Here is a 26674-nt window from a genome sequence, read left to right as displayed (position 1 = left end):
TACGCGATTAAAGCTTAAAGCTCCCTCGCGTGTGAGTAGGAGAGGCTGGCTTTATTTAAATAAGGCAGGAGACGGTGCCCCTTCCTATCGGGAATGTGTCTTCCCCACTGCCCCAGGAGGGAGCTCCCGGAGCCCCGCTGCCGGAACGGGCCGAGCCCCGCCCGGTGCCCGGGCTGAGCTGAGCGCTTCCTGCAGGAATCCTGCCGGGGGAAACGGCTTCTTCTCCTCCTCACCCCAACGTGGAAGCAACAGCTACCACCCGCGGCGGATGGCTTTTATGCGGTCTCCATCTCCGCTCCTTGATGGATGGCACCCGTACCACGTCACGGGAGAGCTATGTCTTAGCTACCCGCACTCCGTTTCAAAGCAAAAACCTAAAATGTTGCTTCGTTCCTAGTTTATTTAAGATTTACTAGCCATTCTGCCGTGTCCAGAAAGAAAAGAGCGTTATTTTACCCTCACTGCTAAAATCCTTCTCGTTAGAATCACCCGATGTCAAAATACTGGCGGCTCCGGGAGCGGCACCTAGTTTTAAAGGGGCAGAGATGATTTTTTTGAAGTTCTAACTTTTTCTTCTCCAAAGTGATGAGATCCCCCCATACGTCGATAATTCTGACATCTAGATATCATAAGATTGTTGGCAGAATTCAGTATTTTCACGTTTATCCTTTTGTGTTTCATCTGTTTACTAGTCTTGGTCCGTGCCGTCTGTAGTAATTACAGTCTCGTCATTTTCTTACTGTGGACTCCTATGACCCCTTTATTTTACCTCTTAGCAGTACGAATCACATTTTTTCTTTTTATGGTTTACATTTGTCCTGGTTCAACAAGTGCCTTTGATAAGAAAATGCCTACAAGGAAACTGATATTTCATCCAGCATGTATCATTTTATGGAGGTACATGGAGTAACTGTCTGACTTGGAAGCTACCTTAGGTCAGCATCTCTCTCTCTCTCCATCACATCAAATTTCCAATTTTTATTTCTTAGCTTCCTGTAGTGTTCTAGTGAAAGCAGACAAGAGCTAGACTAATTTTTCTTCTCTTCCCAATAACCTCAACCTCCAACAAAAAAAAAAAAAAAAAAAAAAAAAAAAAAAAAAAAAAAAAAAAACACCTTTAAAAGAAGATGAATCCTCTCTCACAATCCCCAGTTCTTCTGGTTGCAGCACTCAGTAACAACTTTAACCTTGCTGGAGCTGCAGAAAAATTTTCCGTGAGACCAGTCATTTTCTCGACTTTGCACCAGAGCTAGGTTGTTTTGTTTAGTTTGGTTTGTTTATTAACTTGTATGTATTTGCTTATTCAGCTCTAGGTCAGATGGTAAGAGCTTGACAAGACAGTCTCTGACTCTCATTCAAAACGAAGTGCTCATATTGTAGGTGTGTCTGGTTTTTGAGGCTCAGTGGTATGGATGTCTCCAGGAAGTCCAAGACAGAGGTTTCATCAGCCTCTCTAAAGGATGTATGAGTTAAGAATGCTTCTAAAAATAACCTAAAAATTAACACAATGATTCTGACCTTCTTACCTTAAGTAAAAAACAGCTGCTAGATGGTTCTAGATTGCTTTGGTTTAGCTGTCTTCTGTACAGGGTAGCATTTTTTGCTTGAATAAAGTTCAGTGCACAGACACCTCAATCTCAATAAAATCAGTAGTGCATATAGCATTAAACAAGAGGAAAAAGCACCACAATCACACATGGGATTGAAGGTGTAAAATTAATAAACTCATTCTTCCTGGGTTAGCTGTGAGGTTGAGCTCCCACTTCTATATGTCCAGCTCCCACAGACACTTTTTTGTGGGGGAATTTTGTGGGGGCACTGATTTCTTCTCCTAAGACAACTGAACTTCTGGGCACAAAAGTCATCCTAATGAGGCCACTCAGATCTTTTGCCAAGCAGTGCCAGCAGATCCAGCCTGCCTGGGCTGTGCTAAGCCATGTTATGTCCCTGGGCCTGGATTTTCTCCCCTAAACTCCTCCATCTAAGTTGTTCTAGTCTTTCCCTCCAAGCTCATCTAGCTTTAGATACTGCACACTGGCTTTAAGTAACTCTTCTTCATTCTCATGGGTTTTTTTTTTTTTTCCTGCATCCTGGGTCTCACCCCAAGGAATCCATAACTTTTATGACATTTTAGCAGAATATAGGCATTTTGGTTGTCTTTTCACCATCCGAACCCACCCTGCACTGATCACCAGTGCCTCCTTAAAAAGACTGCCCTGCTTTCAATACTTCTGCTCTACTTGCAACATCGAGTGCTTAAATTTTACGAAAGTAAAATAATTTTACAGCAAGTCCACGAAGATGCTGTGGAGCTTCTTGCAAGAGAGAAAAACAAAGATGAGGCCTAAAAGCATCACAAAGTGCTGCGCATACTAATTGGTCAAATGCCATGAAAAAAACATTTGTACAGCCTGGGAAGCAGCAGTGTCTGATAGGATAGGGCCATGAGACACATCTAAGATGATCAGAGATAAGTGGGTTGGATTATGAGTATTTTTTCCTTTCAGCATCAAAAGGTGTTAAAGTTCCACAAGGGATTTGAATAGGATGGGTGTCCTCTATTCAAATCATATTAACAATAACCCCAGGGAGATAAGGTTTGTCCCTGGCACAACAGAGCACAAAGCAGTGGCAGAATTTCTTACATGTTCCTCCAAGGAACAGGGATAAGCTAGGAGGTAGGACTGAGAATTTCAGACTGGGACACGCACAAAAAACTTACTGGCATAGACCAGATCTTTCACTTTGATCTGCTCTCCCATGGCAGCAGCTTTGTTCTTTCACCAGCTGGATTGCAACTGGTACAACAAAGAAGTTTTTTGGCTTGGCAGATTTGTTCTTCCTTAGGTACTTGTATCTCTAGTTGCCATGAATATTTCTCTCAATGTCAATTTGGTCCAGGTTTCCCTCTCCTAGCCTCTCAGTGAGTCTTTATTCTTCAGAACCTGTTAGTTTAAACTGGGTCAAAGCTAACAAGCGTGTCAGCTTCCCCTGCCCTTAGGATCTGCCACAAAAGATCAGACCATCAAGCTCTTTGTCCTACTTCTGCAAGAAGCCAATGCCCAATGTTTCAGAGAGGTGGAAAAACCTGCTATTTAAATGTTACATCCCTTCCCCTTGCTGTGACATTGCTTCGCTTTCTATTTTCTTCATCATTCTTCCATGAATTGGAAATCATGCTGCTGTGATGGATTGCTCACTCCTCTGCACAGCTCTACAGTTCCCTTTCAAAGATCTTTCACAAAATGCCAAGCCACATTGATTTTTCATTGAAAGCCTCTCCTGTTTTGCTCTAGTATCTATGGGATCATGGGACGTTGTAGGGTAGAAGGAAGGAAAACCACTAGGGTGCAGTACGAATGTTTGTAATGCTCAGAACATTTCAACACTTGGCAGACTTTCAGTTGAGCAGTGTTGTCAGCTCCTTCACAAGGACCTGGATGTGAATAGTCACCTGGAAGAAATGGGATAAGGATGAGTTAAGGATGGACTGTAAAACCAAAATACAAGTCATTCTGGCACAAAGTGCTGGAAGAGTCTATAGCAGAGGTTGGAAAAACAACAGCAGAATATTTTATAGAGAGGTTCATAAAAAATGCAATTTTCATTCTCTGAGCTTATGCAAGAAGATTGCTTATAGCATTAGAAAAGTGTTGGCTGCCTTAGGGTCTAAACCCAAATAAACCAGCTCACTAACCATAAGGCATAAAGCAAAGAATACTTCCTCCAGCCCAATCCATCCTTGCTTAGAAAGCAGATACTGCAGGCATATATTCTAATAGCTAATCAAATTATAATACTATTAAAGCAAGCAGCTCACCTTCTATACCTGCCTCATATCTATAAAGATTAAACTTGAATAGAAGCACATGGCTTTCCTCTGCCACCTTATGTAATTATTATTCATACAGCAGATTTAACAGATAAAGTAAAAGATTATTAGTTTCCAGAATCTCTGTCATAGGACCTCTGAAGCTCCAGTGATTTAAAATTTGAAGGTTTTAAATCTCTAATTCCCTATTGTAGCCCATTGCATTTTATTAATTTTATGTACATTCATCATACACATGCCTTTGCATTGCAAACACATATAGATGCATTCCATGCTTATCTGCTTTCTGAGAGGATCCTTGAGGGAGAGGTTTCATGAAGTAACTCAGATTATGCAATAGGTTATTGCACATTCTTCCCCCCTCCTTCCTGGGACTAGCTCTGTTTTCCCACTGCCTCCTTCACAAACAAATCTGTAGCCTTGTCTGCCTCTCCTGTGTGCATCCAGTTCACTGTCAGCAAAGAGATCCCAAAACATAGGCAGGGAGGGAATTGTGTTGTCCGTTTTCATTCACATCATCATCATGCTGCAAGCCAGGCTTCTCAGCATGCAGCTCATCCCTCTGCTGAGGAGGCAGCTCTGCTTCAGGGCTGGCCTCTTCTCTGGCTTTTCAAACCTCCCCTCAGCCTGAATTGGCCTCCTCAAGGGTTTAGTCTTGGAGGGGGGAAGTGACAGCAACTCCCCAGGCAGATAGGGCACACAGACTTCAGACTTCACACACCACCTAAGAAACCACTCCTAGGTAAGTCCTGTGGTTGCCATGCCTGGTTTCTGGAGGTTGGTGTTCTTCACCACCCCACTCTTTCCTCTCCCCATGTTCAGTGGCACAGTATGGCAAAAATCTGTGGTGATTCCTGCCAATTTTCTCCACTTATCCCTGTGATTCTATAGTGAGCTTGCAAAATGCACCTTCTCCTGCCAAACAACCCATTAGGATGAGGGTTTGCTTCAGTCTCTCACTCCATGAAATCAGGAGAAAGATCATATGTAACCACTACCTTTTGTTTGGTTCAGTGCCAGTTTGGTTCTTTGGGTCAAAGTATTTTGCTCAGAGAAAGGTACACTTTCTGCTCTTTGGATGTAGAAGACACACAGACTGTTCCCTCTGTTACTGAGATAAAACCTAACGAGCAACATACTGCTTGGATAAATCACTAGCATGTCATGCACTAATGGAGGTGTTGTGCTGGGACCATCAAGCTAAAGCAGTCACACAGAGATTTACATCTATCTCTGACAGCACTTGCTGCGTGACTTTGGCCAAATTGCTTGTAACCCGACCTGCAAAAGCACCAGACACCCTTTTGCAAGTCAGGTCAGTGGACTCCCTGTGTTTCAACTGTCCTCAGGAAAAGAAAGCAAACGCTGCCTGAACATCTGCCAGGCAGAAAGCTCTATTGTTCCCCAGGCCAGCCAGATGGCATTGCCCCAGGAGGCAGATGCACCTCTGCACGGGCAGCAGCCCTGACACCGAGTCCCTCCAGCCCATGCGTTCCAACATCATCTGCTGACTGATGCCGTGGCCAGAGATGAGGCGGGCATTCAGCAAACCTCTGCTCTTCATTCTGAACTAATTTCTGCTCTCTGCTCAAGGTGCTTGTTTCCTGCCTCTAAACTCCAATTCCTCTCTTTTCAGTGCTCCAGGACCCCAGTCCCTTACAAGTTGTCTTTTTGGGAAAGACCTGAGAAGGTAGAAGAGTCTTGCAACGTAATACAGCTGCCCAAGTAAAGCATGAGGAAAAGGCTGTGGGCTTCTTTTTAAATCACCAGAGCTTCAAAGGCACATATTGTGGCAAGAAGAAAGGCATGAAGGGATCCTGGCAAGCTGCTTGGACCACATGCTCACAGAAATATTGTCTGCAGTGGCAGGGGTTCAGGCACAGCTGTGTCAGTGGTCTGCGCTCCCAGTTAGATTATCTCTGGCACCGGGAAAGCTTCCAGAGAAGATGCGTTCAAGATGTCACATCTACCTGAGTAACACCGTTGTGTTCAAAGCCTACTCACAAATATTGTCTGCCTTTATCTCAGTTACCAAAAATCAGATAATCCCATGTCTGCCAATACCAGTGGAAGCCTGAACAAACCCCACCGGTTTCAAGCACTCTGGACAAAATCTGTCCACGAACAGCAGGTAATCTCTTTGTCAAAATGTCTTTGGCCTTATTACAAATGTAATTAGAGTCTGATTCCAACTTCCCTTTGAAGCCTCATTCAGTAAGAAGTGTCAGACACCCTGCATCTACATTACAATGCATCCTTGCACGCTTGAAAGCCCAAGGGCACGCTAAAGAAATCCAAAGCCATCGAATACATAGCCAATATACAACATGCAATCAAAGATGGATGAAAAGTATTTCCTGCAATGAATATGTATTGCAAATTTAACAATTTGTTATGTCATTTAGCAAGGACTGCCTTTGGTCTGTCCTCTGTGATCACATCATTGCAGTGGTGTTATGTTCTGAATCTAGAAGCAGTTCATACTAATCAAGGGTCTGTTTCAATTTCCCTACTAGTGCTTTTAGCAAAAATCTAAACATTTACATCCACAGGGTCGGCCACATCTCTCTGCCGCTTATTCTTCATGCCCAAGAAAGCATATCTCCTCACAGTACTTGCTGCTTAGGAGAGTTACTACAGCAGCTACACTGCAGCTTTTCTGTGCTGGTTGACTGTGCTCATGCTTTGCTGGAAATCAGCTCTGAGCTCACACAGAGGAGCTCAACCAGAAGGACAGAGATCAAAGCAGTTTGCTTCTCCTTGAAGATCATATTTCTTAGTGACTTCCTTGCAAAGCAATAGTCACAACTTATTTAAGCTCCAGATCCACTCTGAGCAATTCCAGGAGTTCCCATCAAGCACATCCCTTTGGGGGTGGGAGCATTTAACACTGTCTAATGTGGCAATGAGCTAGCTCAGTACCTCCCTCCAGGTTAAAATTCAGCTGTTACTGGGAAAACTCAGTAAAAGGTATTTTCCCTGCTAAATCAGAGCCTGGGCTTCCTGGTGCTCAACACTACCCAGCAGGGATGAAGGCAAGAAATGATTGGCAACCTTTAGTGCCAGGCACTGTCAGAGCACCTGGAAGCTCCAACTCTGATATCAGCCTATGGGTGACATTGAAGGGAGCCAGACTGGGAACACGATCTTGGGATGGCCATGGAGAGGGGAATGGCTTGCTGGGGGTCCATGAATGGACTGGGCAGGACCGTAGGGAGCTAGAGACCAGCCCTGTAGTGACATTGCTTGGGCACGGACTAACAGCCCCAGAGGTGCTGAAATAGGGTCCTGGGCTGTGGGTAGGGTGTGAGGAGAGCCAGGGCCAGTAAGACCCATTAGTGCCTCAAGGCCCTGACACTCAGCACGGGCACATGAGATGTGCTGCTTTCAGTGGTGGAAGTGCTTACCTTCTTGTCTGGAAGATAACAGAGCCTGTATGCTTCATTTTTTCTTGGGCCATTTATTCATCTTGAGGATTAGTTCACCTGCAGGTGCTCCTGCCCTGGCTCCCCCAGCACCAGTTCATAGTGCCACAGCTGAAGAGGGTCACAGTGACACTGCTGTCACAGTGACAGAGTTTTAGGGTCACAGTGACAATTGCTGCTACCACTTGATGCAGCTGCTTACATTGAAGCTTGACACCTCAGCTGATGAAACCCGAGATGTGAGATCACACAGCACAAGGCTGGGGCTGTGCAGGCTCCCTTTGCTCTTCAGAGCTCTGGGAGCTGTGACAAGGAGGTGTCCAAGCAGCTCGCTGTGCAACCTGCCCAGCCTTGCAGGTAACAGGTCCAGCTGGAAGCAAGCCTGCTCCCAACAAGCATGGTGTCACTGCACCATGTCCTCTCCTCCAGGGAAACAAATTGCAGTGTATTGCCAACACACGGAACTTGCAGAAGCTTGAAATACACAAAGACATTAAATATGGCCCAATGTCAGCTTGAGTTGTTTTGCAAACCAAGCCCATAGAATAATTTCGTTTGGAAAAGACCTTTGAAATCCTCTACCCCTTTGAAATTCATCTGTTCACAAGTGTGTTTGGAATCTATTGATACAAAAGTGACAGAGTTGCCTGCATCCTAAAGGAGAGGTATGCCAAACACCCCGTTTTAGAGGACATGCTGCGTAAGTATGGATGAGAAAGCCAGTGGAGCTAATGCTTTGTAGGATATCAAGGAAAATTGAGAGGAGTTTCAAAGACTAATTTTTTTCAGCCCCTCATGACCTTTCCATGCCTCCATGTGCATAAATAGTAGCTATTCTGCTCTTTGTCATATCCAACTTCAGTTTCATCCTGTTCATCATGTGAGGGAGCTGGCTGTTGTTGCAAGGGAGTTTTGTGTCAATTTCTTTCCTTGCAGTGGTATCATTTGTTTTCCATGTCCTCTGAATATTAAGGAAAAATAATAAATAGCACAGGTCCTAACTTAGCATGACCCTGACTCACAACTAAGTTGCTTGAGGACCCTGACACTCTCCCAAGATACAATAGCAAACATCAGCCAAAAGAGGAAGCAGGTTGAGTCAGGTCCTTGGGAAAGAGCTTCGTCTAGATGCTCTAGAGAGTAAGCACCACCTGTCTATCTTGTCTGTCTCAGGTCTCCATTGTTTTTCTTTGTCCCCAGGTCCAAATTTCTGGCAGACTACCATGTGGAAGGTGAAAGGAAAAGTTCTGCTGGTGCCAGGATCTGAACACCAATGGAAAACTGGAAAATTTTAATTGCAAAAGCAAGCTGGCTTCTGTGAACTGATGCAACTCCTCGAACACTTGATTTTCTTACCTTGTCCCTTGGCACCAACTGCTGTTAGCATGATCCTTAAAATCAGATGACCAAAGGTACTATGGTTTCAGGATTTGTTTCTGGAACAAGATGGAGCAATTACTCTACTTGGAGAAAAATGAGGAAATTAAGCAGAAGAAGAATTCGTCAAAGACAAATTAGTGTTTTAAACACAGTAGTGGATGCAGCCTGCCTGGCAACACAGATAGCCAAGACTGGGAAGCATCACTTGCATTAGGGCCCCAGCTATTGGTCATGATCTCATGCTCCAGACTAAGTGTTGGCTGTGCTCTGATCTTTGACACCGTTTTTGCCTGTCTGGGAAAAGCTAAGGACTTATATATACACTGAAATAATGAGATTTGCATATCGCCCTTGATATATCACACATGGAGAGAAAGTGGGACAAAGCCACAGGGAGGATAGATGGGATGAGTGTCCCAGGAAGTAAGGAGAGATGAGGTCATGAAAAATGTCTTTGTGTGATTCAGGAAAACTTAGCTACCTATTGTCTGGAGACCAGGACAGATACACTCCATGGTGCCTAAGCAGTCTTTTTTCATGCCTGTCCATATTCACTCAGCTTCCATCATCTTTCAGGGCTTTGCAGGAACACACACACAAAAAATGCCTAAAACAGTTACAAAACCCCCAAACTAATAAATGTTCTGATGCCAGGCACAACCATTACTCAGCTAATTATCACAAAATATTGCTGGGACCTGAAACTCAGGGGCCCAAGGATCATTACTGCATGAGATATATGAGAGCCAAAGTCCCACTAGCTCAAGATTTCAACTGTTCAAAAACAGGGCTTGAAAAGATGAACCCTCTGGTTTTAAGAGAAAAACAAGAATCCAAAAAATACACCAAAGAGAAGCACAAGCCACCTGACTGTGCATCTTTTCAATCTTCATTCATGCTAAAAAGCGACTCTTGTGTCTGACTGCACATGAATAAATCCAGCCAGCTAAGACAAAGAATACTTCAGCCACAGACACGGACAAAAGACAAAATGAAGAATGAGCTCAGAGATAATAGTTTTCCACGTCTCTCTCTTAGCAACAAGGTTCTCATAGAGGAGAGATTTTCTGTGCCAGAAAACCTGAATCTGCAGTAGAAAAAGGATGAGATTAATACAGTTTCTCCTCCCTTCATCACCCCACCTCCACTCTGAAAAATAGCAGCACCTTACAAATTCCCCTTCTTGCCTCCACTGCTAGAAGGCAGTGGAGGCACTTGATGCGTTCATCTCTGCTAGCTGCTGCTCCTCCCTGCTCCTAACCTAAAGCAGCTGGCAAGGCAGTGGGGAAAGGTAGTCCTATGAAAAGCACATGTAGTGCTTTCAAGACACATCACAGGTAATATGTAATTGTTGTTATGTTAAGATGCCTATTCTTTATCTGAAAAAGATGTACTGTTATTCTAAAATTGGATTGTAGCTGAAGGCATGACAGAATAACTGAATTGCCTCTCCCTCACTTAGCCAGAGCTCTCAGCTTCAATTTTACCTTAGCTACTTGCACCAGATACATTCTGATAATGACTTGCTTCCACAGCCTCTGGGCAACCACAAATTGATCCTGATGTGCAAAAATCCTGACTGTTCATACTGAGTTGCTGGAACGCTTTTTGCAAATCAACAGCATCCTGAATCTATCCATTTTCCCCTTGGTGAAATTCCATGGAAATTCACCAAGGCCTTTTCACCACAGCAGCTGGAAAAGGAACAGTGGCCTGGGAAGATCACCTGGCTGCTGAATCACTGGCCTGCCTTCCTTTGAGTTTAACCTTTATATCTGTGAAGATTCATGAGTTGTGGGCTTGCTAATGTGAAGGTAGCTCCTCTCTGCCTTGCCCTCCTCTCTGTCCTTGGGCAGCTCCACTTCTTTGTTATTAATTGGGTTGAACAAGATTTCCCCAGACACTTGGGCAGTTGTAGCATCAGCCAGTAATCCCCTAATTCCTTTGGACACCCAGGAGTCCTTTGTGTGCTACTCTACAACTACATTTTGCAAGTGTTGCACTTCTCCATGATACACCAAATCAATGTTACAGGGTGATCAAAGACATCCTTGTCCTCAGAGCAAATTCCAGCACATTTCTGGTAGTTTGCACAGCATATCAGGAATTGCAGATGAAATTCTTAAGATGTCACCATCTAAAGCAAAAAGCCTTTAGAAACAAAACTCTTTTTCTCAATGGACAACAGGCTTTGATACTTTGCTGAAATAAACAGCACAAAGCTTGTCCTGAAAGGTTAAAGGGTTCACCAAGACTCTCACAAAGAGGTATGGCAGCTGTCACTGGTATCAGGACTTTCTTATGTCATGCTAGGAATCTGTACAATCACAACCAATTATTTGTAGTTAAATGAGAAAAAATATGGTTCTAACATCCCTGACACTGTTACTGGGAAGCAAAGACTTTACCTCTCTTTTTGCACCTAAGAAATCTCTCAGCTAGGAGCACTCAGACAACTTTGAAAGTCTGGAACTAGATGATCTTTAAGGTCCCTTCCAACACAAGCCACTCTGTGATTTTATGATTCTATCCTTTTTAACTGCCTTTTAAAGTTTGATGTTGGTCTCTATTAGACAGCAGTGACTTTACTGAGATTCACACAGCTACTAAGTAAAATCATATATCAGAAATTCAGAAAAACTAGATCTGAGAAAATACTTGTTAAAATATCAATCAAAGAGGCTGGTGATCTAAGCATAAAACCTCCCCTGAGAACCATATCAGGCATAAAATAAAATGTGCAAGGTAGAGCTGTATACTTGTCAGCATCCTGGTACCATAATTTACATGGCATCCTGAGCTGATGTTGATAACATTACCAAGTGTTTATTCCTAGCATGATGGTGAGTATCTAGAGGGCACAACCCCCCACATTTTATTCACAATTTGAGGTGCTACGAGTGTTTTCAATATCTCCCTTCTTGGAGAGGACCAGCAAGAGCTACTGAAAGCCCTTTGAAACTTCACAGTCCCCCTAGGGGCTCCAAGAAATAATGTCCTTCCTTGAGCTGAAACCACAAAGGTCCATGTTTATACAATTTGAGGAATCATTTCTAAAAAGACTGAGTGTGGGTCCTGCTTCAGAAGAGTAAAAGGCATGCAAGTATCCCTGTAGTTTAACATACCTATGGATTCCAGGCGCCTTCGTGTGGTAGGAGGAGCTAGCTTCTGTCTGGGTCCTGGTCACTGGGCAGCCCAGCATGCAGGGATTACCTTCTCTCGGGACACTGCGGGTTACCTGCGTTTAAAGACAAGATCCTGGTTTACGAGCAGCTTTCCAAGCCTGGAGAGTACATTTTAATTGTAACAAGTTGGCAGATCACTAGATGACCTCGTAACCTCAGAGATTTCGGCAGACTCAGGCTTGGGCTCAGAAACAGCCAGGCTTAAACCCCTGAGACCCCAAGTGCTGCAGAAACATCACCGTTGACAATGCACAAAAGCCTTTTAAAAACGCAGTGCGAGAATTTTGGTACTCTGTCCCACCGGGAAGGTAGAGAACCCCACATTTGTCACTCCTGTTAGCAGCTGCGCATATTCCCTAAATCCCAGCAGATGGGACTGAAGATGGGGCAGAGATGGGTTGGGAGCTGTTGGGGAGTTGCAGGGGTCTCAGAGTGAGGTCAGCCCGTTTGGAGGGATCTCTGTGACGCTCAGAAACTGGAGAATTGGAGGGGATGTGGATGGGTTTGGTTCTGTTATAAATGACAATATTAGCTCTTGTATTTTGTTATTGATCACAAGTATTCTAATATGGTACAATTTATAATTTATTTTAGCTGCTCATTACTAGAATAGAATAGATCAGTTTATGTATGTGACATGTAGCTTATAGAAATAGTGGTGTGATGAATATATTATATTGCAGGCCTTAGCGAAACACGGAATGTTAAAATGCTTCTATGTAACTACAGGATTGGTGTAAAACAATTATGTTTCTCACATCTGCTGACTGCCCCCTGCAAGTGATAACAGTGACAAAAACCAGAGCACCAGAGAAGAATTAGAGAAGAATTTCTTGACTCTTCATTATCATGAAGTGTGAAACAATAGGATGGAACCGCAAGAAGAAATAAAATATATTGACCTAATCTACAGGATGTCATGCAGATAATTTAGAGGTTAAAACCACACAAGAGTTCCTGCAACATCAAAAGCTCACAAGAATGTTTAAATAATGTATGAACCTCATGAATATGTATGTAACCCAGAAATGTAACAGTATATAGAGAAGGCTGTTTTAAGTTAAAACTTAACTTGTGTTTTTTGGCCAATGGCCAGAAACACTCCAGCGCTGGATATTGTCCCTTTTTATCCCCTTATGAAACTTTTAAAAATTCTAGAGTGAACTTGTTTCTCACGGTTCCTTGTCCCACAGCAAGGAGTCACGGTCACTGCCATGTGACAATGTGGCCACTTTCCACGAAGGAAACACCGGTGTTTGTAGGTGTAGGTGTGTCCGGCCCTTACCTGCTACAGAGCTGTGCCCACCTGAGGGACAGCAACAACACGGCTATCACTGTTCCCAGACTGCCTTCAGGCTTTCTGGGCTCGTCGTGATATCGTGAACTTTAGGCAGGTCCAGATCCCGGCAGAAGCGTGCATAAATCAGAGAAGGAGCAACTCACGATCGGTAGTAGAGAAGGTGTTTATTCAGGGTGGAAACCTGGGCAGTCCAGGCTTGATTTTGTGTCCGAAGGTGAGAACCAGAAGAGAGAGCGAATTTCCGTCTCTCTTGCTCTTATCAAGAGGGGTGGAACTGAATACCAATGAGGGGGAGTGACCCACAGGAGGGGATGTGACATTACCACTTAGGGTTTGAAAGGGGTGGGATGTTACCTGAGGCTTCTCTGGCCAACTGGTCTGGCCAGAGCCACCAAGTATCTGGGTGTACCCGAGATAAGATATAATAGATCCTTAACGACTGGAGCCGGGGCTATCATAGACATACAGTGGGGATGGCCTAGGCCTATTGTGTGACTTAACGATTGTACTTAAAGGGTGTGGAGACTGCAGGAATGAAACCTTACAAAACCTTAATAAAAATTACACCAAATTAAAAACTTAATTCCACACCACTACACATGGCAAGCCGCCTCTCTCCTGTTCACACCGGAGAGGGTCTGGGGCGAGAAGCGAAGGATCTTTCGAGCAGCAAGAGATGGGAACAGGACGGATGGAGTACATGGAACATGCAGAGGAGAAGGCAGAGGTCCCTCTTGTCCGAGGGGCAGAGCCGGGACTGGGCGCTCTCTCGGTGGCCGCTGCCTGCTGTAGTTGCTGCTGTCTCCAAGGGGCTGGAGAACTTTCCTTGAGCCACATCAGACTGACAGCGCCCTTGATCTGATGTGCAAAGGGGGAAAAACCCCCTAATTTTCCCTGCCATTCGACTAGGACGTGTGTTACCGCTCCTTTTTCCGCGGGGATTTTTATCAACGTTTTTAAACACAGGGCTAATTCACATTGACGCAAGCCTTTTAGCAAAGCCTTTCAAAGGCATTAGGAGAGGCAAGCCCACGGCACCGAGCAGAGGCCCGGACTCGAAGCGGGGCAGGGGCTGCAGGACGGGAAATCACCAGCCCGAGCAGCAGCGGAGGCCTCGGCGGCGGCGCGGCGGGCCCAGCGCTTCGACGCTGCCGCTTTAAGGCCGGCCGGGCGGGCGGCCGGGTGGGAGCGCGGCGGCGGCAGCGGCAGCGGCAGCGGCAGCGGCAGCGGCAGCGGCAGCGGCAGCGGCAGCGGCAGCGGCAGCGGCAGCGGCAGCGGCAGCGGCAGCAGCAGCAGGAGGTACGTGCGGGCCGGGCGCTCCAGCGGAGCTGGGCAGCGGGACCGGCTGTCCCCTCGCCCCGGCCAGGAGCCGCCCGTGCTCCCAAGGCCTGCGGCCGCTTGCCGCGGGAGCCCAGCGCCGGGCGAGCGGCGATGGCGGGGCAACCCCGGCCCCGGCCCGCGGCGCGGGCGGCGTTTGCACCCCTCGCAGAGGCGGGCGTGGATAGGGCCGGCATCCCCCGAGGGGAAGGTGGGGCGGGGTAGATGGGCTTTGGACGGCTCTAGCTGCATAAAATGAAATAATAATAATAATATTAGCTTAAATTGCATAAAAATTGGGATTTGGCTTGGGAGTTCGGGTTTTTCTTTGCGGGGAACAGTCAGGCTTTTCTTACATGTTTTGCTAGGTTTGGTCTTCTCTACTCGCCCACTGAATTACAGTAAGACGGGCAAGCCAACAGTGTCACATGCTGGGAGATCCACCGTGATGTTATTCCCGGGAAAATGGGTGGGCCAGGAGTATCAAATACAGGGATGTCCATCCTGATGGCTTCCTTCACTAAGCATTTAAGCACAGTTTTGCATACCGAGCGCTGAGCTCTTAGCAGGTGTTTCTGTACCAACGATTAATTTCAGGAGAGTAACCAGCGTGATGGGCCATGCAAAATAAATGCTACAGAATCTCAGCCCTGCTAATTTGCAGTAATTCATGGAGAAAAGCCAGCATACAGTATTTGCTGACAAGATTTATCTCCTATTGATTGCAGTTAACATCATGCTTCCCTTAGGCAGATGAGGATTATAGAGCTCTGCCTTCAAGAAGGATGGCATTTGCTAATTGCATTCATTAATTTCATGGACTCTGCTGAATGACATTCTCCAGTGTGGAAAAATGCATAATGTTTGATCATGTGTGTTTATTTGTAATAGGAACATAAAGCCTTTAGCCAATCATTTCAACAAAGATTTAGTGGGAGTATCAGCCTAAATAGCAAAGCGTGAAGTTCACAGCTTAATGTTTTAATAAGTGATGAAACTAAAACCAGTACTTAAAACAGAAGCCAGCACACAACAAAAATACTGCTAAACAGACAAATCAAGAAAAACTGATCAAATTAATTACAAAGTGTTTAACTCTGTTTCACTGGCATATTCTTTCTTCTTGTCCCTTTGTCTAGTTTTAAGGACAGCCTGAACAGCTGTTCGATAGTGAAGTTGTCCATGATTCTTTTGTTGTGAAAAATTGTCGGGGCTGGGATGAAAGTCGTTTTTCTTCACGCATCATTCTGCTGGTTTGTGAAAAGCACTACAGAAGAGAGAAAGCAATTGCAAAACAATGAGTTCAGTTTCTGGTTTGTTTGTACTTGCAGTCTTGCTGTTGTGGAAGCACAGGCCTGAAATGTGTCTCTGGTCATCGCTTTCAGGGGAGGTTCAAAAGCTGTGCCCTGAAGCAAGGAAGTCTGAGCTTTTGAAAAGAAATTAGAGAGCAAGGTGAGGAAGGAAAAAGGATATGGAAATACTAAAGTATGGGTGAAGGAGATCTAAGGAGGAAGGCTGTAAAACATTTCCTCTCGTTTCAGGCCACTTCTTGCTGAGTGTACTAGCAGGATCAGCATAGGAAAGGCCCACGGTCTGCAAGAGACCGTGGGTGAGAAAAGTTTGGTGATAAAATGCTGAGAGGCTCTGCTTCTCAATGCAGTGCTGTGGCTCTCCACTCTCCATTCTCTTGATTCTTAAATGAACCTAATCTCTAACACACCAATCTTTCATTCTCCTAAGTGTATTGCACACCTTGAGTGGTCTGAACGTATCACCTTTTAAAAACTTGATTTAAATGTGTTGGCTTCAGTTTCTCTTCAGACAGCTTGGAGCATGTGTCTCAGAATGAGCTACAGGGATGGAAGTCTGCTTTCTTCTACAGCTGACAGCATCCACATGAGATTATTGCACCATGAGACTAAACCAATCCTTTAAAATACAGACTGAAATGTGATGAATTGGGACTACTCTGGTTAGGATCAGTTTGGGGGTTTTTTTCTATTTTTGTTAATTTTGGAGCTGGCAAATTGATAAATCTTAGGGAGAGAGGAAATCCTTTAATTGCTTGCCTTTAAAAAATGCTTCTGTATAAAGATTCATCACCATTATAAAACTAGTAAATAATGGTGTCTCTTCAAACAACCTACTGATAACCACTGCTATATCCACAGGCCCTGCAATGCCAGAGTCCTCCTGAAAAAATCTGAAGATTCAGTGGAAGAACCCTAAATAAGAGTAGATTGCTCTATGTATATCTTCAGGGCAGAGGGAGAGAGATGTTAAAAGTTTGCATATTTAATTTTTAGCTCTATCAGCTGTCCCACTAACTGGTTGATTCTTAGTGGATGAGTTTAGACTACTATTCTGAATGGGTCTCTTGATAGCTTCTTCCTCGAATACCACTTCTTTCAGACTTAAGACTGGGCAGGGGCAAGGCACAAGAGCACAGGGACCTCCTCTTCTTAAAGTCCCTGGTGGTGCAAAGCCTTGGAATCACTGAAGAAACATCACTTACATAGCATTTTTCTCCTTGCAGGAATTGTCATCCATCACTATGAAAAACAACATCGTGTGAGTTTGTTTCAAGCTTGGTGCCTCATCACTTGCTTCAGATAAGCTGTGCTCCAAGCTCTCCTGGGGAAGGCTGAAGTCCTTGGGGAAGCATGGCCTTCCATGACTGGAAGTGGCTCCTTCTCTTGGGCAGGCAGACCACCCTTGCCAAGGTGTGGAGAAGCAGGAGGGGAGGCCCCTCTCTGTGCTGGAAGCGCTGCTGCCACTGGAGCACAGGCAAGTCTCTGGACCCCGAGGTGAGAGCATTTTTGGAGGAGAACACCGAGGTCACCAACAGTGGGCACCTCACACCAGAGATCCGGCTGCGCCTCCTCACCCCTCGCTGCAGGTTCTGGAGAGAAAAACCTGACCTGTGGCCTTATGGGGACCCCTTCTGGGCAATTTACTGGCCAGGAGGCCAAGCCCTCTCCAGGTATGCAGCACAATTCACCACACGTGGCTCTGTTTGTAGCAATTCCTAGTGATGTGTGTTTGCCTATTATGGGTGCATGATCCATCCTCCTCTCTACTTATACTGGAGTGTTCCAATCTCTGCTGGCTGGCAGCAAGTTCCAGCACCTGCTGTGTAAAATCATTTGCATCTTTTAAATAGAAATTTGTTATATCTATGGAAGGGCCGTGCAGTTGCCATCAAAACCTAGTGAGGTGTTTAATTCTATCACTCCAAACAGGAGGATTGCTATTTTGTCATAATGTGTGTGGTTTTTTTGTTGGAGACAGATAGGAGTGTGGATGTGCCTCTGGTCTGTTGGGAAAAGTAGTTCAATGTCGATGCACTTGGGAGTGCTGGTTAGCCTGAATAACTCTCCTCATCTAGGATTTCAGCAGCCTTATTGTCAAGACTTATTGTGGCTTCAGAAGCCACATTTTGATTTTGGCCACTGACTGTCAAAATGTATTTAATGTTACTGATTCCCAAGAACTAGAGTTCTTTTACTTTGTAAAATCAAACCTCTCATTTGAACAGCAGAACAAAAAAAAAAAAAAAAAAAAAAAAAAAAAAAAAAAAAAAAAAAAAAAAAAAAATCTTAATTTTTACAGCAGAGAACAAGCTGTCAGAGAGTCCCCACATAGATGAAAGGGAAGAATCTGAATTGAGGCATTACTCTTTTTCTGCAAGAAAGCATAAATAAGAAGGCAGTTTTGACCAGGTAAAAGATGAGTCTTACTGTTAAATTATGAGTTGATTAGCCTGCCGTGTAGATGAACTAGAGTGCTTCTAAATATAAGGTATATTAAATAGATTAGTTAATCTCTTCATTTTGTTATCATATGATTTTATGCTCAGATATTTGGGTAGCGGTAATAATTATCTGGCATTTCATTACTTATTGTCTTACTGTTTATGCACTGGTTAGATGTATTAAGAAATGTCAGAAATCAGTTGCATAATTTGGAAGAGTAAAGAGGGAGCACAAAAACATATGGTTGCCTCCATAACTGTCCTCCTTTAACAGTTGGCGTTTCCACAGCATCAGGAGTTTCCTATTTCAAGCTGCTACTTTTGGTGTAATCCAAGATTCCTGGTTAAGCCAGGAGGGCAGAGACACTCTGCGCACTGTGCCAGGGGAAACAGCAGCATCCAGCTATCCCAAGTCACCACAATCAGCAGCAGTAACACAGTAACCATTCAGCTGGAAACAAGGCATTTGCAGCATTAGGGCCACATAATGCCCTGCACAAATTACTAATGGAAAGTCATGCAAATCCAAGCAGAGCTCCTAGAAAGGAGGAACACAGCCTTTCTGGGGAGACCCTACACCTGTCCTTGGTCTGGTAAACTCAGAGCTGTCCTTAGGGGAGTGATGGCCTTAGAGCAATGCTGTTAAACACCTGAGCTGCTGAGTCTCGACACTAATGTCCTTCACTTGACAAGCTTACTAGGCCTCTTAGTGCCATTCCTGCTGGTGCTTCCAGGCCCAGACATTTCCATCCATCCATTCCCAACGTACATCACTCTTTCTGTTACAGTGATCTGCAATGGAATTCCCCTGCAAAAGCTGTAGCCCTCTGTGAAGAGTCAGCTATCGCTCTCCCTGTCAAAAGATAACACAAATGTAGAATCCTTTCTTGTTTCTACTTCAGAAGTAGTTATGGAAATTGGTAGTAAAATTATGGCAGTTTGCAGTAATTCATTTCACCCAGGGCTCTTCTCCCTGACACTTAAGGCTTTCCCTTTGCAGCCAATTGAATTTCAAGGCAGTTGTTAAAGTTCTGAACCCTCTGCAATGGTTATAATATGATTCATAGTATTTAACAGTAACTGCTACTTGACTTCTGTCAGTTCTCCACTTCCAGCACAAAGGTTTTACAGGATTTCTCTTGGCAGGTGTCAGCAATTAGTTGAAGATACCCTTTCTGCTCACCACAGCTCTATTCTTTTTCACATTGCTACTCAGGAGCAACACTAAGCAGTCTCAAAGTATTTGCATCTCTATCTGCATGGCTCACGATAAGTAAGAGGAGAAATTCCTCCTCTCCCAAGCAGTTGCATAAGCAGTGTTTCCGACTGATAGGTGGGCACTATATACACTGTAAATACATCATGTTTGTTTAGTCAGATTGCTTTTAATTTTTACAAACCCTTACTTTACTATTTCTCATGCATTCTGATGAATTCTAGTTACCTAGAAGTGTCTATTTACCAGTTTGTGTCTACTTAAGAGATAAGCTCACTTGTCAGAGAAAATGCTGACTGACATAAAATGTTGCTTACTTGGCTGAATTTCTTTTTGTTTGTGGGTGGGGGAGGACTAATGGAGAAAAATGATGGTTCTTGATTTTTATATCATCTGAGACAAATAAGGAGTTTTGTGGCAGCTGCACAGGTGGACTAGTGTTATGGTACCACACTTCATTGCATGTTTGGCAAGAAACTCTTATGCAGTGCAATGTAAACCTGAGAAATTTGCATGCTCTTGTTCACGGCTTTAACAGCTTTTCTTTTTCAGGTATATTTTAGATAATCCACGTGTGGTTAAAGGGCGCTCGGTCCTGGATCTTGGAAGTGGATGTGGAGCAACAGCAATCGCCGCTGTGATGAGCGGTGCATCTCAAGTCCTTGCCAATGACATTGACCCTAGTAAGGCTTCTTTTTCATCTCTGTGTAAAGATACCTACTGATTCTTAAAGCACTTTTAACACAACTATTCTTTACTCCATTTGGGAGAAATTCAAGTACCAAACAGAATCCTAAAAATGCTAAAAAGAGGACTGGGTTTTGCCAGTATTAGAAGCTGGGTTGTACCAGCCTCTTTTGGCCCAGGTGTATCTCCATAGCTCCTTAGAACAAACAGGAAAGGTTCTGCAAGTGTCGCCCATACACCATCACAGCTGGTTTGGAGAGAACTCCAAGCACAAGCAGCAAGTTGACTTCTCTGTCAGACCATAGCATTTTCCTGTGCTTTCATGTACATCAGGGCCCAGATTTTGTCTTTTTCCTCTAGACTTTGTCTTTCCATAATTGACTTATGAATACAGTTTATTAATAATTTAGTTACTCATTAGGTAGGAAGTATAGCCATAGATTAAGGCAGTTATTATATTCTACTTCAATTCCATGATTGGTTTCCATTGGTATCCATTCTAGGAATACTTCTTCCCTGTGTCATGGTGTAATGAGGATAAAATTTCATAATTTCACGCTAGATTTTGACTCATCATAAAAACTGTGGAAGCCCCCCTAGATAGGATGAACAACAATATTTGAGAGATGAAATTGAAAGATGTGTCACAGAAATATGTAAGGGGGCTGAATGGCAGACTCCTAAAATGTAACTTTAATTTTCCTATGATTTTTTTTTCAGTTGCAGGAATGGCAATGATCTTGAACTGTGAACTGAACCACCTGAATCCCTTCCCCATCACCATTAAGAACATCATCAATTCAGAGGCTGGCAACTGGGACCTCATAGTTCTAGGAGATATGTTTTATGATGAGCAACTTGCTGATGGTCTGCATCGCTGGCTACAGAAGTGCATCAGGACTCACCAAACTGAAGTGCTGATTGGTGACCCTGGCAGGCATCAGTTTTTAAGCCACAGCATTCGCAGTCAGCTGCACAAAGTTATAGAATATTCACTGCCTGAGAACACAAGACAAGAAAACTATGGGCTAACATCAAGTATTGTCTGGAGTTATCACCCCTCAAACAGCTCAGACAACTCCTGAAGCTGCCTTTCTATGGGATTTTGTCTTGGTTGGCTTTTTGCAGGTATATAAAATAAAAATGGGAATTAAACAGGGAACATTATCTGTTAAAGTAAAGCAGCTTACTGTACCTTCACTGGACTGAATCCAATCATACTCACTGAGGCTTTTGCTCATTTTGAGGTAAAAGCTACATGCAAACTGTGTTCAAAGGGGCCTGCACTGAAGTGCAGACCTACAGACAACTTACATGTAGGAGTTTGCATGTTTGATGTTTCCCATGTATGTTTGTGTCTAGTTGATGTTACTGTGAAATGTTTTGGATGTCCAGCATACTGCTGTGGGAAGAGGGCTGTGGTTGAAGGACCACTGCACTGCTTCCACAGGCTTTTGCAACTTATTTATAGAAAAATTCTAAATATAGAAAATTATTGCTGTCCTCCATAAAATTCTCCACTAGATTATTAGCTCATAATATGCTCAACTTGAAGTGCCTTGCTCTTTTTCTGAGTATCTCTTCTGAATGTCAAAGTAACTAATTTGACTCTCCCCCTTTCCCTCTATAATAAAAAATTTCCTTGTCCTTGAAACTGCCAGAGTGATTATGTGGGAGTTGCACCCAAATCTAAACTCTGCTTCTTGACTGCCAGCCAGTGTAAAAGCTTCAATAAATGGAAAGTGAATAAATAGTATGAGCTATGGGGTAACCTCATCCCCTTGAGAGTAGGGTCAAATGATCTACATTCCATATGTTACCCTTTGCAAGGGTAAACCAGGCAATCTCTCACTTTGGGAAGCTGCTGAGAGATGAAGACGACTTTACTTCTCTGACAGAGGGTAACTAAATAAAAACATGGAATAAAAGTCGAATACAATTATTTTGCTCTTCTCTTGAGGAGCTGCTGGACAAACTCCAGAATCATTCTCAGTTTCATCTGCCAAACATGGTAAAAAAATCCCCTGATCCTCAGGTAAGATGCTGTAAATGTAGCTACTTGAAGAAGTAACCAATGTTTTCAGAGCAGTCTTACAGGAAGTGTCAACTTTAGCAGTCAATTATTGAACAGGCAGTGAGGGGGAGCTAATAACTGCACCATCAAACACAGTGCACCTACAACTCTCCCACTGCCAGGTGCTGTGGTGTGTCATCCCTGAATTTCTTGCCTTCAAGTGTTTGAATCTTTGCAGCACCTTCTCACGCTGCTTCATGTAAACAATAAGTATTCTTAGAAATTATCTCTATGTTTTGCATTCTTGTTCTCTGAGAGAGAACTTGACTGATGGTCATATTGACCAATGGAGTCAGGAGGTTGTAACCTCCTTGGGCCAATCTTGGCCCTCTGTACAAAATGTATATAAGCCTTTAGGAGTCAGATAATAAAGAGCTTTCCATGTTTCACCAAGCTGCTGCCTGCTGTCCTCTGTGAAGGTCCACTCCCACGTCACAACGTGTTGCCTCTCTAAAGGCGTGGGGTAACAAGTGGTGCCCCCGAACGTGTGGGAACAGGGGTCTCCCATAACAAGTGGTGACCCCTCCGTGTCTGGACTGCAGCTGGGTCACATCTGCTGACCCTTTGTGTCTGAACGGCACATCTGGACACTGTCCGTGTCTGAACGGACTCCTGACGTGGGAGAACAGGTCACGCCGGTGACCTCTGACTGCAAGAGAACTGCACGTTGGTGGACCTGTCTGCCCAGTGAGAGACTGTACCTGCTCTGCCTGAGGTATCGTGGTAAGAGATAATGATCTCTAAACTCTCCTCAGATGAGGAAACCCTCATGGTGGACCTTTGCCTTGAGGTCCTGCGGAGACAAGAAGTCTCCTTTCCTGGAGATGCTCTCCAGAAATTGTTCTATTATGCTAGAACTCATGGGTTTTTTTGCAGCCTTGAAGAAGTTTTTTCTACAGCAGAGTGGAAGTCTTTGGGCGACTATCTGCTCCAGGGTTTCTTGGCAAATCGCAGTGTGAAACTTTTGGAACTCATATCCACCTGGAGCAAGCTGGAGAAAGTGCTGCCTAAAGTACAGCCTTCCAGCTTTGAGGACAGCTCCAGCCCCATCAGGCTGGGTGCCAGGGAAGACGGTGGAATCATTCCTCCTGTCCCGGCTCCACGGAGACGGGCGGGACAGCCGACTCCCCTTCCTCGGAAACGCAGCAGCATGGCGGGAAGCCTGCCTGCACTCAGCGTACCAGCTGAGGCGGGCACGGGGTCTCCTGCGGAGCAGACCCCTCCCCAACCCACGCCTCATCGGCGCTGGAGTGTGGAAAAACTCGGGGCTTCTGAGAGCCCCTCGGGATCGGCCCCCCCTCCCAGTCCCGAGCCGCCGCGGAAAAAGCGGCGGCAGAGGGGAAAAATCGCCTCCCCCACTTCCCTCCCCCCCCATGTTTTCCCGGCCTTGGAAGCGCCGGGAGCACTCTCGGTTCGGGGGGGCGGGGTGTTTTTTGTGGACTGTCCGCACTGTGGGGCATCGGTGGAATGTTCCGTGCGGCGGGGCGGCGCGGGATCGCGCCATCCCGGGGCGCCGGGCAGGGCAGCCATTCCCCCCCGCGGCGGGGACTTGCACGGGGCACGCAGGTCCGCGCAATCTGGCGACAAGCCAAGTGGCCCGCCAGAGCGGGGGTGGGGCCCTGCCCAGCCTGTGAGGGGCGGGGCGGCCCCGAGAAGCGGCGGGGCCGGCCCGGGGTGGGCAATGCAGCCTGCCCAGCCCCCGCGGGACGGGGCGGTCCCAAGGAGTGAAGGGACCAGCCCAGGGCCCCCCTGCACGGCCCCGGGGTGGGAGAAAACCCCCCCGCAGCGGCCGGTGCCGCCGGTCAGAAAGGGCGGGCCGGCCCCGCGCCGCGCGGTGCAGCCGGGCGGCATCGGAGCCACAGCCGCGGCTCCGCTTGTGAATGGCAGGCGGGACACGCCTCTCCCAGTGCTGCCCTTCCCCCCCGCGCTGAGCAGGAGCAGCGCGGCGGAGGCAGCTGCAGCCGATCTGTTCGTTTTAAAGGGACAGCGCAATCACAAGCGGCTGTTCCCCCGTTGTAGAGGGTCCCGGGATGCCGGATCTCCCCCAGTCTCGGGTGATGTCCCAGCCGAGGCTGATGCTGTGAGCAGCCGTGAGTCAGCACGGCGCCCCCTGCAGGGCAGGGATGGATTCCCCAGCCCAGCAGGTGCGGTGAGAAAATCTCTCACCCCTGTCCCTGTGAAGCACACAGGACAGGAATCAGAGGTGCATGATGCCTCATCTAATGCTCAGGCCAGCAAGAAACAAAGAAAGAGAATGCAAAAAAGAGAAATCACTCCCTTGTTTCTTTGTGGAAGGTGTGGACGGCCGAATCACATGGCAGATGTTTGCAAGGCAAGCCATGTGAAAGGCCAGCCTCTGTCAAAAGGGCAGTGGGGTGCAAAGAGGAAGCGTGCTCAGACAGAAGAGTCTTCCCAGTCCCCACAGCCGATGGAGGTCTGTGGGGAAGGTTTAATCCCACACCCACCTCTCCCTATCAGTGTCCCTGAAGGGACCAAAATTGTTTGTGTTTGAGTTTTCTGTTCACAGGACAAAGAGTCGGTGGTGAGAAGGCAGTTGCTCTGAAGTATTGAGCTGCCTGGATTTCACTGGACTGTTGCTCTGATCAAAGACTGTCCTGGAACAATTTGGAACGGACATTGTGATTTTCTCCTTTGCTGTTTAGCAGATGGAATGGACTGTCTTTCAAGATCCATTCATCGCCCTTCGTGACTTGTTTGGGAGCTGATGGACCAGGATCATCTGGAAATTTCAACCAGTCCTGGGATGTTCCTGTGTTCTGCATCGAAACAGAACTCTGGGGACTGGAGGTTTTTTATAACACCTCCAAAAAAGCCAATCCTCAATTGTGAATCTGAATGATTGTTTTCTGTGATTCATTTGTATCCTGCAGGTATCACTGGCTGATGAATGTCCAATTCCTTGCACGTTCTGGAATGGGTCATTTTTGCCCCATCTGCCACAAGGCGGCAAAATATTGTTTGAAAAAATAAACAAACAATCAATTTTTTTGTTTGAGCTAATTATTGCTCAATTTCAGCCGCAAAAATGGCAATCAATCATTTTTGTATGAGCTCATTGCTCGATTGATAATGCAGGCAACAATGCTTGTGAATTTGATGGGTGCAGATTTTTGTAAAATTCATACTTTCAGTATTATGGGAGGAATTTGATTGGAGCTTTGCAAGCAGTGTTTTTCTGCCAAATGCTCTGGAGCCATGAGCTGTTGCGAGTGGCAAGAATCCTTTGGATTTCTTTTTACGGCCCAAAAATATTCAGAAATTTAGTGCAAGGGCCCACTGTCTTTACAGACGATTTGGGAGGATGAAGTAGGCCAGTGTTGCTTGGAAGGATGATTTTGAGGGCAAGTTTTGGAAGCCCCTGAGGATGGGCAGCCCATTTGGTATTGGGGCTGCTGTCATGGCATTTCCACAGTTTTCCCAGAAACTTTTTCATTTAGTCACAGATTTAAATTCTGTGGTGGACATGGCACACAGATGGGTTGTTCAATTTAAAGGGAGTCAGCAATGTTGTTTGTTCCATTTGCTGAAGAACCTTTTGTTGTGCCACAGAGGCCTGGTTCTTCAAAAACAAAAACGGGGAACGCAGGGTAAAACCCCGCAAATTCAATTGGCAAAGGCTTTGCATGCCATGGAGCACCTTACAGGTGCCACAGAATTTCACTAACCCTGCAATGTGAAAAGCAAGAAACCGTGACCAAATGAAGGTCAACAGAGGAGGAACCACTGGTCCTCCCATGGGAACAGAAATTGAACTGTAGTTCATTTTCTTTTTTCCTTTTTTCTTTTTTTAAAGGCAAAAAGGGTGAGATGTCGTCCCTGAATTTCTTGCCTTCAAGTGTTTGAGTCTTTGCAGCACCTTCTCACGCTGCTTCATGTAAACAATAAGTATTCTTAGAAATTATCTCTATGTTTTGCATTCTTGTTCTCTGAGAGAGAACTTGACTGATGGTCATATTGACCAATGGAGTCAGGAGGTTGTAACCTCCTTGGGCCAATCTTGGCCCTCTGTACAAAATGTATATAAGCCTTTAGGAGTCAGATAATAAAGAGCTTTCCATGTTTCACCAAGCTGCTGCCTGCTGTCCTCTGTGAAGGTCCACTCCCACATCACAACGTGTTGCCCCTCTAAAGGCGTGGGGTAACAGTGGTGGAAGCTTACAAATGTGAAGAAGTGTGTAGTACTCACTCAGAAAACCATGGTATTCCTGAAGTAGGAGGTTTAGCACATGGTTCCATAATCCAACAAGTTTTCAGAACTATCCAAACAGCCAACTTCTAAACTTTAATCTTCAGAACAATATGAGAATATTCTGCAAGGCTCACAACAATAACAATGTCCAAACAATAGAGAAGATGAAGTGGTAAGCACATCCATGAGGTTCTTCTTCCACTTCACCCAGTGCCTGTAAACATTTATTGAAAATTACTGTGAACCAAAAAACATTCCACTAGAGTTATGCAAATACTAAACACACAAGGGCAA

The 26674-nt window shown here is 45.3% G+C and overlaps 1 protein-coding gene and 1 long non-coding RNA gene across 2 annotated transcripts; one reads left to right on the top strand and one right to left on the bottom strand.

The window, feature by feature from the left end:
* Window positions 1–478: 478 nt before the first annotated feature.
* Window positions 479–13635, bottom strand: LOC310909112. Its single transcript, XR_014590001.1, has 4 exons — window positions 13108–13635; window positions 11763–11875; window positions 8614–8693; window positions 479–3454 (listed from the first exon to the last, which is right to left on the bottom strand). It is a non-coding gene; the product is annotated as an uncharacterized lncRNA (long non-coding RNA).
* Window positions 13636–15754: 2119 nt separating this feature from the next.
* ETFBKMT (electron transfer flavoprotein subunit beta lysine methyltransferase) lies at window positions 15755–22493 on the top strand. Its single transcript, XM_083859363.1, has 4 exons — window positions 15755–15891; window positions 16976–17422; window positions 19962–20092; window positions 20817–22493. Exons 2-4 carry the CDS (start codon window positions 17103–17105, stop codon window positions 21179–21181), a joined length of 816 nt encoding a protein of 271 aa, XP_083715489.1. The 5' UTR covers window positions 15755–15891; window positions 16976–17102; the 3' UTR covers window positions 21182–22493.
* Window positions 22494–26674: the final 4181 nt, after the last annotated feature.

The sequence above is a fragment of the Zosterops lateralis genome (genome assembly GCF_965231275.1).
Source record: "Zosterops lateralis genome assembly, chromosome: 4".
Taxonomy (NCBI): Eukaryota; Metazoa; Chordata; class Aves; order Passeriformes; family Zosteropidae; genus Zosterops; species Zosterops lateralis.
This window is presented reverse-complemented; position numbering and strand designations above follow the sequence as displayed.

Coding starts and splice junctions, on each gene's coding strand:
- ETFBKMT (XM_083859363.1), top strand. CDS start 17,103: ATGGCCTTCCATGACTGGAAGTGGCTCCTTCTCTTGGGCAGGCAGACC. Junction 17,423..19,961: donor GGAGGCCAAGCCCTCTCCAG/GTATGCAGCACA, acceptor TTTCTTTTTCAG/GTATATTTTAGATAATCCAC. Junction 20,093..20,816: donor TGCCAATGACATTGACCCTA/GTAAGGCTTCTT, acceptor TTTTTTTTTCAG/TTGCAGGAATGGCAATGATC.